A 14,804-nucleotide genomic window follows, 5' to 3' on the forward strand; every position below is an offset into this window, starting at 1 on the left:
AGTGAAACATTCACATCACACGCATCGGTCTGGCATGAGGTGATACTTGCTTCTAAATTTTAATGAATTCATAGGATCAAAAAAATGATGTACTCTGGTTGCAGTTACACATTATTTGTTTTACTGAACAATTATGTAATATAAACACATACATACAGAAAGGAGCAGTTTACCATCAGTGAATGTACAGATGAGTCATCATACATCTTGCCTCAATATGCCACATACTGGGAAAGGTCTAGCGTTGGCCAACAGTTCCTGGGCAACTACGTTCGCACCGGGGCATCTTTTCGTGCAACTTTGCCTTTAAAATGTGTCTTATTTGCATATTGATGCAAATAGGACACACAAGCCTTAGAAGATTAAAATTCCTATATTCTGTGCACAACTGCCTCTGCATATGAAATGCTACAATACAGTGTTCTTTAGGGAAGTACAGCAACGTAGAATTTTGTATGCAGATACAGCTATGATCATACACAGATTATAGGCATGCTGCATATTTTAATCAGCAGAAGCTGCTTTCTTGTCCTATTTGTTTTGCGAATAAGATGCATTTTACTGGAAAAAGTTGCATGAATAGATACTAAGCACTAGCAAGTTACTGCATGACTGGAAGGGCTGTTTAATAAGCAGGGAAGCTAAATGTAAGTAGATACATCTGTAATGTTAGCAAAAAGGAAAACTGAAAGCAGGCAGATACAGTATAACCATTAGCCATCCTGATTTCCTGAATTAGTACATTTACAAACAAAGAAAAAAAACTTGTTTTGCACCATCTTTAATAGTTCTTAACACTGCAGATGCAAAAGCTCCGAGAAAACGATTTACAGCTAGTCTTAATAATATACCCAGCATGATAACCCTAAAAGTTTATACACACATATTGCAAAACAGTGCTAGTTACAAGCATTTTATCTTCAATTTTTTTTAAAGCATAAGCAGCACTTTTATTAACACATCTCAAAGGTTCATTGCAGCACAGCATAATATGGGCCTAATTCAGGCTGGATCGCTAAACTGCTAAAAAAGAATTTGCTGGGACCGAATAGTTGCACTTCGAGAGAACGAATAAAAAAAAATTCCATTGCAGAAATTGCAAATGCATTGCAAAACGCAGATCCATTCACAAAAACTGGGCATTGAAGAGTAATTTCCCCTGCACCAGGCAAAGGTTTCCACAATTCTGCTAAAGCAACAGACCAGAGGTGCTCATCACTGATGTCAGAGTCCCACCCGAAAAATACCTTGGCACACCTGCTTTTTGAAACACACACCCACAAAATGCCAGGTATCCTCCCGTTAAACCCTGGCTTCTTGTCAATCAAAACACAACTGCACTGAAACAGAAAGCGTAGGCAGAATTGTTTGCAAATAGCGATCCATGATGAATTAGTCTGTATGTAATGAATGCTTCCAATGGGCACAACAGTATTTTACCAAGCACTAAAGCTGCCCATACACTGTGCGTTTTTTGGATCCAATGCGATGTCCGCTTCCGCGCACATCCCATCGCACAGCTCAAAAAGTATGTGCTGCACATACGTTTTGAACTAGGTACGGATCGCATCGCTTGCAAATCGCATTAGATGCGATCTAGACCAAAACACATCCAATTATTGTACCTTGTATGGGTACCTTAACTTCTCTGAACATTATTATTTCTGTTTTGGACTATCAGCACCAAAGCACAATTAATAGGCTTTAAGAATGCATGTTAAACACTTAATATACATGTGTATGAGGCTGGCAAGAGAGTTCTGCCATTTGGTGTATATGTAACAGGTTGATGACCAGGCAGAAAGTTGCTGGTGCAATGTAATTGAACATGACAATATCTTCCATCTAAATTCTGTGGACATCCCATTACACCAAAAAAGTACATAGGATTTCCAACTCAATTAGTCTGAGCAAGAAATTGTCCTGTATGTGCAATCATATAATGAAATGAATTCCTTGAAGCTGGATGCTGCATTCTGTATAAAGTGCATTCGGTGAGGCACAGACCACCACAGTTTAAACACACTAGCTTATAGGACAATATTATTAGCACAGTTGGGTTCGTTATAAGAGAATCCTAAGTGACTGAGGGCCAGATGTATCAAGCTTCAAAAAGTGCTTAAATGGACAGTGATAAACAACCAGCCAATCAGATCCTAACTTTCATTTTTCAAACCCAGCCTGTAACATGGCTGTTACGAGCTGATTGGCTGGCTTTTTATCGATCTCCATTTTAGGTCTTTTTGAAGTTTGATACATATGGCTCTGTATACCTAAGGCAAAGCTGTCAGAAAACTGAAAGGAGGTTTGAACAGCATGAAAGAAATCTTATTGCAGCCAAATATAAAACACACACACACAAAAATAAAATGATATATGTGTAAGACAATTATTATGAACATAGTCTTTTTTTACTGAAATAAATAAATTCCGCAACAGCAGGAAAAAAAGAATACTTGAATATGTCCAGCTCATATTACACAATATGAAGGTCTAAAAATAAATGGAGAAAAACAAGATGCACAGGCAATCATACCACAGCGATCAGGTAGTAGTTGTACTACAGCACTCAGCATGCTGTGTTATTGAGTGTAATAAAGAAACCTCCACAATACCATACACATTTATACTTCATTCTTTATTGGTGCTGATGCATCATACTCGCAGGTAACACAAGTAAATAACTTATTGCGGAATTCAGCAGGTGGCAATAAAATCATCAACATATTGCTCAAATGCTGTGTACACACTGAGATTTGACATGATATTTTGACTAAATATAGTCAAAATCGCATGTACATTGCACAGGTTTTTTACCTTGAGATCACGATGCACGCTCCCGTGACAGCACAAAGTGAATCCCAGATAGACAGGGCAGCAAAGACTATATAGTGCAAATCTAAAGCAGATTGTATGTAAAAAGTACAGAGATAGCAAAGATTGCATAGCACTCGCATCTTAAGTCGAATAGCAAGGGAATCTCACTGTGTGTACACACCATTAGAAACACCACTGCCATATCCAATAAAAAAAAAAATTGGTTTTTTTTTTTTGGGGAAGGGGGGGTTAAAAGTTATATATTTAAGGGAAAAGGGTTAAGGGTTTTAAAATTAGAACAGGTCATCAGTAAAGAATAAGTTCACAACACATATTCATGCATGCATCATTCATTTAATGCAGCCAAACCGAGTCAAGTGTAGAAATATTGTATTGAACCCATTCATATTATATAGACATGACATCGTTGCACCAAGTGGTCCCTACAAAAGACCATCACTGGATTGAGCCAGGAATGGGAAACCTTTGGTCCTCCAGCTGTCATTGAACTACACATGCCAGCATGCTGTGCTAAAACTGTTGCAGGGCATGCTGGGATGTGTAGTTCAACAACAGCTTGAGGGCCGAAGGTTCTCTGGATTAATCCAATACTTCCCCTAGCAGATATGTGGTCACGTCATATTTGTCCAGTCTCTTGGAAACTCCCACCCCTGCACTCCGGGAAGAGTGCGCACCCCTCCGGCATCCTGTATACACCCTAGTGAAGTGGGCAGAATGTGGAATATAATAAAGGGAAACGGTGGTCCATACAAAAGGTGGTAGGGCCTGGTGACGCAATTCTATACTATTTGCTCCATTTATGCACCACCCTCAAAACAGAATATTTGTGATTTACGGCACTTAATGTAGGGTCCGTGGTCTAACCAATCCAAATGTTCTGGCCTGTTCCCATCACCACCCACCTGCATCACCTCTCCAGGCTTCTCCCAAAGAGGATGGCAAGTATGGCTCCTGGTCTCAAATAAACATTTCCAATAGTATAAATTACTACATTTCTTCAAACAATTAGGCATAGGCACCGTATTTTAAGTGTCAGTAAACTTATCTTTTAAATTGATACAGCAAGATAAAACCATTAGTATTATATAGCATTTTAAAGTAACTTACAATCCTCTAACTAATATCCTACCGAAGAAGCATAGGGAAAAATAGCATTAGCAACAGTGTGACTGCTCTGATTCAACGGTGGTATTGGGGGGTCCATAAATGTACAGATTACAAATTCCGACCATAAGTGGATTGGAATCAGTAAAACAGGTTATTCAATATACTGGATTTCACTAGTCGGGCTGTGGATTGCTAGTGTTTGGCAAGGATCAGCCAATTCGCAGACAAGTAATAGCATAATGGGCACTTTCATGATAATTTGCTGATCTGATCTTTAGCTGGTAAAAAAAATAAAAAATCTTCAAATCCCTGAAGAATGGGGTTTATTTACACCTGAATGCTGCTGGGGATTTAGCAGAGCCTTGCGATCAGATATCCACCTCCCAGACAGAGTGAAAACTTGCAATGTGCACATCTCTGAATGGCTTGTGAAAATCGTGCCAATTGGCGGCTAGCTGCTAATCCATTCACAACTCACTCACCATGGAATTATTTTCCTGTCTGTGTGTGGCCCAGAACCTATTCAGCGTGCGATAGAATTGATTGATTGAGACCAGACCAGACGTCACAGACCCACCATGAAAGTGCCTGGGCGCTTATGTGTTTTGTTTTCTTGGCCACTCCCAGGAAATGGCTGGGTAAGAGCCACAAACGCCACCATCAATTAACTTGCAAACAGCTAACGATCAGAATAGATGCTGAACTTTGTCGCTGCTTGGACTTGCGTGTGCACGCTACCATTAATATGCATGTCTTCCATAATTCACACAGCAGCAATCAGGTTAGAATCGGGTTCAATATTGGCATAGAAAGGGTGCATATTGGTGGACTGGAGACCAGTTAATTTGGAAAGGTGGGGGGGGGGGGGGGGGCGCAGCAAGATCGGTAAAACTTTTTTTTATTGCTGGTATAGGAGATCCATTAGAATCAAGTACTGTAAGAACATTTTATAAAACAAGATACCATTAATAAAAAAATAATACAATATCAGGTTAGCTTACTGAAAATCTGCTTGGTATGTTACAATGTATAGATAGGGATCTCTACAAAAGCCTTTTGTAATGGTAACATGACAGCTAATCTAGCATACACACCAACAGTATACTCCTTATAGCAAGAGCAATTAACGATTTTACATAGAACAGATATGATGACTGTGTAAAAAGTAAGTTTTTGTCCCAAAGGAAATAGTTAACAGTTAGACTTTCATTGTCATCTGGAGGACAATAGTTTCACAGTAAGACAAGGAAAGGGACTAAATTCTTTGTGAATAGTCTAAAAACAATTATTTCCCTGCATTCTTTACAATGGGAATCCAACATATGTAGACATTAGACAAGTCATGGTGCATCATCCAGTGTGTGATCAGATATATCCACTTTGAAGATCCTTCTGGCTGAACAGTGGTGATAACTTCTGGCTGACATATGGAAGTAAAAGCACCTGATAAAGGTTCTTCAGTTAAATAAAGATGCTTGTAATTTGTAGCAGTTACCAATACGATATTCCTGATTAATGATGTTCCCACAGCATCTTGTTCTTGCATACACAATGATGACATAACACAAGGCAGGAAGTGCACAGGGGACTGTAAACCTGCACTCTGGAGGCGGTTCTCATAGTACTGTTTGCAGGACACCATGGCAGCAGGATAAACTCATTGATAAACATGGCGTTTTAGGCTGGTGTTCCTTTGCGATTACAGTGAATGCATGAACACTAAAAGTGCTACTGGAGGCTACTGATGGAAAGTGGTCACCAAATGTTCAAAGAAAAACATATAGTTCGCACAAAATAATTCAGTATATGTAAACGCAGAGCAGCACATATGTAAGCAGCCAATTTCATTCTTTGAAGCCAGGTAGGCAATCAGTGCAGCTGCAAAATGGTCATTTTGTCTGCAAGGTGAAGGGCATGCAACTAATGCTCCTATCAAGTGATGACGTATTCTACTTATGTCAAGTCTGATGGGGGGATTTGATGCTAGATTAAATGTATCCACTACTGTACCTTCTCCCCGCTTTTATGAAGCCAGTAATTCCATAGTCATAGTGTGGACAGTGCATATGCTGAATTTTAGTGTCATATAGCCTTCCGAACATGGAAATGAACGGTGGCGCCATTACTAAGTTGCCTCTTCTGCCGGAGCTCTCCTCTGTCGTGCAGACTTTGGTCTTGTTCTCTGTGGAGTAGATGGAGAGTCCAACTCTGCAACAGATTCTGAGGACTCACTCTCGCCTTGAAGAGACCCGCTATCACATACAAGCTCCCTGAGGAACTTGAACTTAGACAAAAACAGATGCCAAACCACATACCAGCCTAAGAAGAGAAGAATCACAATATGTTACTATGCAATATGCATATCCACAGATATCTGCTTTCTTTTTTATTCTAAGCCAGTGTATACCAAACTTGGTTTTCAAAGCTCTGTAACAGTCCAGGTTTTAAGGATATCTGTGTTTGCAAACATGTGACTAATTCAAAATGACTAGGTACATGTCCCATCACACCAACTTACTGATAAGCTAGTGAAGCGTGCTGGGACTTTAAAGGTGGCCATCCACTAGTGGGATATGGCCACTTGTTATGCTATTCCAACTCATTGCTGTGACAGATCGCATGTCATTTTTCTGCGATTGTGATGTGAGGTTCCCGTGACGTTCCCGTGCGCAGAGCGGTCGTGAATATTCATTGCAGCCGTAGCCCTTGCTAGGATCGCATTGTATGCAAAAGGACCGTGTATCATATGCAATGCTGCCGTCCAGCAGCTGCCGGGTGAGTTGGCAGGGTATTGCATGCGAGGTACTGCATCTGATACCTCGCCCTGGTGCACAGGTCTTCAACCTTTGGCCCTCCAGATCCATTATGCCCTGACAGTTTTGGCATGCTCTTATAGGAAAAAATGTGGCAATGCATGTTGGAACATGTAGTTTCACAACATCTGGAGGGCCACAGGTTGAAGACCCATGCCCTAGTGGATTGGAGCCCTTAAGGTGCCCATACACGTTCCAATCCTGCCGTGCGTTTTGAGCGTAAATAGCATCACATGCCTTGTGCATGCAATGCGATGGGATAAAAAGACAGTACAAAAAGTATGCGCAGCACATACCTTTTGTACTGTGCGATGAGATGCCGCGGGAGCGCACATCTCATAGCACACATCGCAGCGGCAGGATCAGAACGTGTATGGGCACCCTTAGTTTCACAACAGCTGTAGAGACAGATGTTGGCCAGGCCTGGAAAGGACAGGAGGTTAAATTTTGAATGTGTAAGTAAGGGAGAGGCCGCTCCATATTGTATGTACTTACTGACATGAGTCAATATAAAACTGCCCTGCTGGCAGATGTTTACCATAGAGCCAACTATGCCCCCCTCACTTCTAACGTCACATATCATAGATGTGTCCAGATATTTATTTTCACGCTATTACATTGCAAAGCCAAATCGGACCCGGGATCGCAATCCCAGGTTCAGCACTTCCACATTAAATCCAGGACACCCATTATACAGAGGGTGACCTGGTTGAACCATTCTTATAACCCAGGTGGAATTGCTCAGTTGGTGACCCAGGTTATAAGCTGCGGTGCTCTCACACTGCACCTTGACCTGGGTCCATACGTCACTAGCCTGGCAATAACCCAGTTCCAGGGTGTGGTGTGAAAGAGGTATATAGGTTTACATTGCAGACTGTATGGCACAGTGGGGGTTATTCTAGTTCACTCTGACAAAATCCTTCTTCGATGGACAAAACCATGTGCACTGCAGGGGGGGAGGCAGATGTAAAATGTGCAGAGAGAATTCGATTTGGGAGAGTTATTTTGTTTCTGTGCAGGGACAATACTGACTGCTTTATTTTTACACTGCAATATAGATCTTGCTTTAAAGTAAAAACCCACCCAAATCTAATTCTCTCTGCACAAGTTACATCTGCCCCACCTGCAGTGCACATGGTTTTGTCCATCTACCGGTAAGAAGGAACTTGTCAGAAAGAGTGAACCAAAATAACCCCCAGTGTGAGATAGTGTGGAGTGCGTGTATGCACTCTCCCGCTACTCCATATACTTGAAATGAGGAAGTGAAAGAAAAAGCTTACACATGCTCTCATTACCACTAGCCTTGCATGGGGAAAATGGCGGCTCCAAGAGGCTGCGCTATGCATTGCAGCGAGATGCTACCTCCCGTAATAATATCAAAGGACGCATCTATTTTTGCATAAAGAAATAGTTTATAGAACGGACCAATGTCTTCACTTTTGGCCTTATTTTAAACTTAAACAGTATAACAGTATCCCCTTTACCACTACTGACATACAGATATACAGTACATGTCAGTGAAAGCCAAGGAAATCTTTTACTCACCACACAGCATAAACAGTAAGACACAAATTAATGTGGCCACGAAGACCAGAAATGTTAAACCAACACTCTGCCACATGTTTTCTGCTATCTGAAAAACAAAACAAGAAAACTCTGTGGGTTTGGTACACATATGTAATGAAACTAAAGTTCGGTTAGGTGTGCATATATTATTTACAAATTTATATACATTAACCCAAAGTTGCTGTGAGAGATGTGCAAAATATATGCTAAAAATGCCCGGGTCGGAGACGAGGAAAATGAATCACTTTAGGTATTGCTGGCAATCGATCTGATGTCAATCAATTGAAGTTTTGTTAAACATTGTGCCAAAAAAATAATAACAGTTGCTGTGAGTAAAACTGGCATATTTAGTACATATTTTGCCCATGTCTCACAGCAATGTTAGCACTCTAAAGGGTTAAATACAGGGTACAGTTATACAAAATATTTTAGATTATTCACCCACTACTATTTACGTGTGGAGTTTATATGTCCTCATTGCGTGTGCATAGATTTTCTACGAGTACTATGCTTTTTTTTCCCCCCCCACAATCCAAAAACATACTAGCAGATTAGTTGACTGAGTTGTTTGTATACAGAGCAAATTTCTTGATTGCAATCTATGGCCAGCTTAAGGGCGTTTGAACTGTATAGTTATTTATCATATGAGGTGATGATAGCAAATTCATTAACATCATTTGAACTTGGATAGGGTACACAAGCAGCTATTGGTGTTTTAGCTGACCTGGTTATCTGAACAGTCCTATACAAATGCTAAAGATTTTTAGTCACTTCAAATGATAATTTTGGTCACACATACAGGCTAATGGGCCCCACACACGGGTGATCTCAGAGCATTTTCTAAGTGATTTCATTAGATCGCTTAGAAAATGCACTTATATAGACCCGTGTGTAGGGGTCATAGCAATAGTGATGCGGACCATGTATAAGGAACATGGGTTTGCAATAGGACTTACTCAAGCCAATCAGATTTCATTTAAGTGAACTCTGATTGACTGGTGTAAGCACGCTGCATTGGAGGAAGTCACTTTTACTACCCATCACAGGTTTTTTGGGAGACCTCCACCTCACGTCAGGCATGAATCCCTCCTTATAACAACATCAGAAGTAGCAGAACACACAACCATGAGGAATGGCCAAGGTTTGTTTACTGGTCATGTAGGTGCATTGTATACAGGTCAAATGGGATTTCTGTTATTCAAATGTTGCACCATGAACTAGTCAAATATTTACTTATGAAGTGGGTGATTCATTGTGTTAATTTATTTGCCTTGTTTAGTGGTCACTTGTGGGTCTGTTTACTAGTCAAGCTGGTGGTGTTTCATGCAACTGGGGATTGTTTACAGGTACAAAGAGTGTTGGCCAAAGGGACTATATAAGTAATCACTCTGGACCTGTAAAACTTGGCAGCCATATGCTGTGTAATGCTGTGTTCACACCGCCAGTGTGAACAACACGGCTTTTGCCTTCTATTTTAATTGTGGGTACTGCAGCACCGGACCCTGTTCTCACTGCTAAGGCAAATTCCTGGGTGAAGCAGTTCTACCCGTAATTTGCCTTTTAATACAGGTTTTTTTGCAGTGTGAATGGGTCAACCGGTGTCTGCATACCCGGGTCTCCAACCCATGTAAAAAGCAGGGTTGGAGACCCAGGAATTTCGACACAGGTTGAACCGTTCACGCTGTGCTGCCCAGCTAATTTATGTTCCCTGCATCTATAATCCCCAGGGTACATCTAGCCCACACCTGTATGTGTTATGTATATCTGTACTGTCACTGCTTAACTGTACCTAACTGGCTGTTGCACAGAAATCCAAACCAAATTCCTAGTATACGCAAGTATACCTGGCCAATAGAGTTGATTCTGAAAAAAAAAACGGTACTTGTGTATTTTCTGGGCTCCCGTTTTTTTCGAGAAAGTCGGCTCCTGATTGGCCGCTAGGCGGCCAATAGAATCATCCGGAGGAAAGGCGCGGAAGATGAAACATCTCTGCGCCTCTCCAGTCCGTGAACGGGTACCAGCCGGGAGCAGCGCGTCTGCCGGAGAAGATGCTGGGGTCGTCGCCGGGGAGCAGGTGAGTAGGATTTCCTTCCTTAGGTACCCCTTTTGGATTACTTCGGATCCTGGACACCGGAGACATCAGCCCTGGAGCACAGGACCCCGGAACCAGGACCAAGGCCCCGGAACCGGACTCTTCAGCCCTGGAGCCCCGGACCCAGGGACCGACCTACGGGCTCAAGGTAGGTAAGTATCAGTATGTGTGGGCTGTGGATGTATTAAACTTATTTTTCAGGGTGTCAGTGTGTTTTATTTAACTATTTTTTGTACTGTGGAACTACAAGTGCCAGCAGGCCCATTAATGCCCCGCATGCTGGGACTTGTGGTTCTCCAAGTCCCAGCATGTGGGGTAGGCTTGCTGGGACTCATAGTTCTACAGTATAAGACAATAGTTTTTATTCTTTTTTTTTTTTTACACTTTTCATCAGCCCGATGCCCACCGCCCAGGGGTATCGGGGACAGCCCCGGACTTTCAGCATGGGCTGGTAAGTCCTGGAGGGGAGGACCCCTTTATTGGGGGGGGTCCCCACTTCCCCAGGACCCCTGCCCATGCTGACCAGCCACGGGGATAATGCTTTGGCCGCGGGACCTTACATAATAAGTGTCCCCCGGCTGTGGCATTACCCTGCTGGCTGGTTGGGTCTGGTGCTGGTTCTTAAAATACGGGGGACCCCTAGTCATTTTGTCCCTCGTATTTTGGGAACCAGCGCTGGACCTTGAGCCTGGTGCTGGTTTCATTAAATCAAAGGAACCCCTATTTGTTTGTCCCTCTGATTTTATGATAGCAGCACCGGCTTTTTGAGCCCGGGGCTGGTTATGCTTAGGAGAGGGACCGCACGCCGTTTTTTTTTCAACACACCGCACAGTACTGACAATGTGCCGATTTTCATGACTGAAAATCGCACATTTTAAGGACTTAAAAATCGCCCGAAATCGCACCATATCGCACTTTTTTGCCGCAAATTCGCATCTCATTACATATGCGAATTCGTGGCAAAAAACTCGATTTTTAACGGTGCGATTTTTTTCTTACGAAAAAAAAAAAAAATCGCACCCTATTACATTTCGCCCCTGGTCTTTACAATGAAAAAAAATCGCATCGCATGAATTGTATGCCACTATATTGCATGCAATGCAATACAATTAAAAAATTGGGCGCCCAGATATTACACAAGTACCAAAAAACCGGTGTCAAAAAAAGGGCAAAATTACCAGGTCGAAATGCTAGACCCGGGAATTTGCCTAGCAGTGAGAACAGGGTATTGTAGGGATGACAACATGACTAAAGTTTAAAAAAAAAAAAAAAAAAAAGGCAATGTATGTAGTCTAAGAACTACAAGCACGGTACACATGTTACAATGTACGCATTGGGTTTATAACTCTTAACTGGTCATGCAACTTATATGAAGTTGCTACATAAGCATCAATATTAGGCTAAAACGAACTCGTACCTGCCATGCAGGAGTTACATATAGTGACATATATTAAATAAAGAAACAATATGAAATGTAGAAGAGTTCTGATACATAAACACACTCACTTTTGCAAGTCACCTACTCAATAATGACATTAAAGAGACACAACATGTAAACTGTTCATATTTTACAGTAGGCTTTAAGGAATACATAACCTAGGCGTTCTGTGGTACCGGTGATATTCCCCACCAAACCATCGACGTTCACCAATAAAACAAGTTTTTTAACCAGGAAGTTAAACAAAACCATAATTCATTATGCTGGGATTTATAAGAAAATGTAAATAAATAATGTCTATTTTTATTTACAGTTTCTTATATAGCGCACACATATTCCACAGTGCTGTACAGAGAATATTGAACATTCACATGAGTCCCTGCCACAGTGGAGCTTACAATCTATATTCCTTACTATATGCACACGCACACACAGCCTACTAGTATATTTTTGGATTGTGGGAGGAAACCAGAGTACCCTGAAGAAACCCATGCAAGCAGGGGGAGAATATACAAACTCTGCACAGTTAGTGCCACGGTGGGAATCAAACCCATGACTCAGTGCTCGGAGGCAGTACTGCTATGACACATACATGAAGATTGCGGAGGGACACTATTTTTTTAAATTTATGTCAAGCATCAGGTTAGCATAGCCATAGTGTAGGAAGGCCTAAAGGTGCCCATACACGTTACAATATCGCATCTCATTGCATATCGGTTTTGCGATGAGATCAGATCTAGTACAAAAAGTATGTGCAGCACATACCAGGTTGAACTAGATGGACGCAAGTCTTTTTTCAGCCATACCTACTATGTAACATACTTTTTATACTAGATCTCATCGCAAAACCGAGATTCGATGAGATGCGATATTGTATACAATAATTGTAACGTGTATGGGCACCTTAAGCTAGGCATGTCCAAACTGTGGCCCTCCAAAGCAGCACTACTTTGTCTTAATTTATAATAGTTTACTTGAAGCCTATGTTTGTAGGTTGCCTAGCAACCAAAACTCAATAATTAACTAGTTTCTGACTGTCTGTAGAAGCATGTAGTGTTTTCTGTTATATCTGGAAAAACTCGGGGTGGGGGGGGGGATTTGGCACCTGCTGATTTATTAGACTGCAATGGCACACCTCACAGTGCATCCAATTTGTGTTTTCAAGGACTTTAATAAAGCAGACATCACTAAATACAATACTTTTAGAATAATACAGCCATTACAGGACAATATAGGCCAAATACGTATCCCTCGCACATACCAGAGCTGAATGCAGCACCCACTGCCTGTCTGTGTACGGGTGGGAATGGGAGTTTCCGGAGACTAGCTGCTTCTGACCCCCCCCAGCCTGGGAATACACTGATTACTCAGTCTCGTTGTTTACTGCAGAATCATAGAGCAGCAGAGGGAAGGAGGATGTGTTTATATTAATTCCAGCTTCTCACGAAGAATCCCCTCATCCCTCTAGTGTGCTGCTGTATCATATAGCCTGATGACATCATTCACGATCGCTGAGAGCGTCATAACTAGCACAAACATCTGTGCAGCCCACATACACCGGCATGCAGTCTGTACCAATGCCCTTGGAAATCAATCTGTTCCCGTCACTGACAGGAGTCTCTGTGTAGCAGCAGTCCGCCGCCTGCTGAGGCCACAGTGAGCGCCCGCTGCCCGGTGTGACACTACGTGCGTGTTACCTGTGCTCCTGCTGTCCCAGGTACTGGTAGAAGACAATGCAAATGGACTTGTCCAGGGCCGCTTACAGCTCGGTCACCGCATGGCCTCTCCCCTGCACGCACCCATTGGTGCCGAAGCCAACGCTAGCCAATAAGACATCCGTGACACCACAAGGCACGCCCACTGCTTGTGTTCCAGGGCTGAAGTGGGTGTAGTCGCTAAGTACTGCGGCAGCTGCACTGGGGAGGTGCCTGCTCGCTGTATGTACAGCGAGTGACCAACTGGTGGCGCTGTGAAGCGTGTGACAGGCCGCTTACTGGTACAGCAGGCGTACTGCGATACAGCAGCTCAGAGCGGCAGTGGCTATGTAGTCAGCGTGGTGATGATAGGCAGGAGCAGCCTCCTAGCACTACGGAAACACGAATAGGACATATTACACTGACAGCTGTTTAGTAGTTCTCGGGGCGGTCATCCATAATATCAGCAAGGCGCAAGCAACTCCTCTAAAAAGGGACTGTCTTGGTAAAAACTAAGGGCCGCTGGGAAGTATTTTAATTTGGGGCTATAGGAAATTCTTGTGGGTAGCCTGCTTTTCAGGGGAATGTGTGACTTTACTTGAGGCCTTTGAAACTGCATTTTAGGATACAGGGGCACTCTGGAACGTATGAGGCTGATTCTAGGCCCCCATCCACTAGTGCAGTGGTGTCAAACTAATGGCCCTCCAGCTGCTGTGGAACTACATGTCTCAGCATGCACTGCCACAGTTTTAGCAGTCCATTATGTAAAATCTGTGGCAGGGTACAGAGCCGGCCCTAGCCTAAATGACGCCCTAGGCAAGATTTTGGCTGGTGCCCCCTAGCACCACCACTAGTTCCGCCTCTGACCCTGCTCCCCTTTCCCAGCACCATCAACCCTCATCATAGCAGTCATCATTTTGGTGCTCCTACCCGCAATATTTTAAATAGAAACAGTTCACACAGGGTGCGCGGGCCAAAGAGGGGTGTGTTCTTGCTGGGAAGGGGCATGGCCACACAATAGTACCCCCAATTCAAATTATGCCACACAGTAGTGCCACTTTATTCACATTATATCATGCGATGGTGTCCCTTATTCACGTTACATCACACAGTAGTACCACTTTACCTTATATACACATTACTCTTCACATTATTCACATTATACCCTTAGAAAACAAATCCTGAGAAAATATTGTATTTTAAGCACCTCCATGGCCACACTGCAACCCAGCACAAAGCAGCGTGTGCTGGGCAGA

General features: G+C 42.6%; 1 protein-coding gene across 2 annotated transcripts; it reads right to left on the reverse strand.

Annotated features, from left to right (window-relative positions):
• Positions 1 to 4,039: 4,039 nt before the first annotated feature.
• SMIM13 (small integral membrane protein 13) lies at positions 4,040 to 13,714 on the reverse strand. Of its 2 annotated transcripts, none has more exons than XM_083187920.1 (3): positions 13,552 to 13,714; positions 8,304 to 8,391; positions 4,040 to 6,264 (listed from the first exon to the last, which is right to left on the reverse strand). In XM_083187920.1, the coding sequence occupies exons 2-3, from the start codon at positions 8,377 to 8,379 to the stop codon at positions 6,071 to 6,073; spliced, it is 270 nt and encodes an 89-aa protein (XP_083044046.1). In that variant the 5' UTR covers positions 8,380 to 8,391; positions 13,552 to 13,714; the 3' UTR covers positions 4,040 to 6,070. The 2 variants fall into 2 exon arrangements, with proteins under 2 accessions (XP_083044046.1, XP_083044047.1); XM_083187921.1 differs by lacking the exon at positions 13,552 to 13,714 and adding an exon at positions 13,116 to 13,405.
• Between the last annotated feature and the right edge of the window lie 1,090 nt (positions 13,715 to 14,804).

This window comes from Crinia signifera, chromosome 5, assembly GCF_055691185.1.
Source record: "Crinia signifera chromosome 5, ASM5569118v1, whole genome shotgun sequence".
Classification (NCBI taxonomy): Eukaryota; Metazoa; Chordata; class Amphibia; order Anura; family Myobatrachidae; genus Crinia; species Crinia signifera.

What these genes read in the sequence shown, in the direction of transcription:
- SMIM13 (XM_083187920.1), bottom strand. Translation starts at nt 8,379, where the DNA reads ATGTGGCAGAGTGTTGGTTTAACATTTCTGGTCTTCGTGGCCACATTA. An exon ending in CTTACTGTTTATGCTGTGTG is followed by an intron (nt 6,265 to 8,303) that starts GTGAGTAAAAGA and finishes TTCTCTTCTTAG; the next exon opens with GCTGGTATGTGGTTTGGCAT.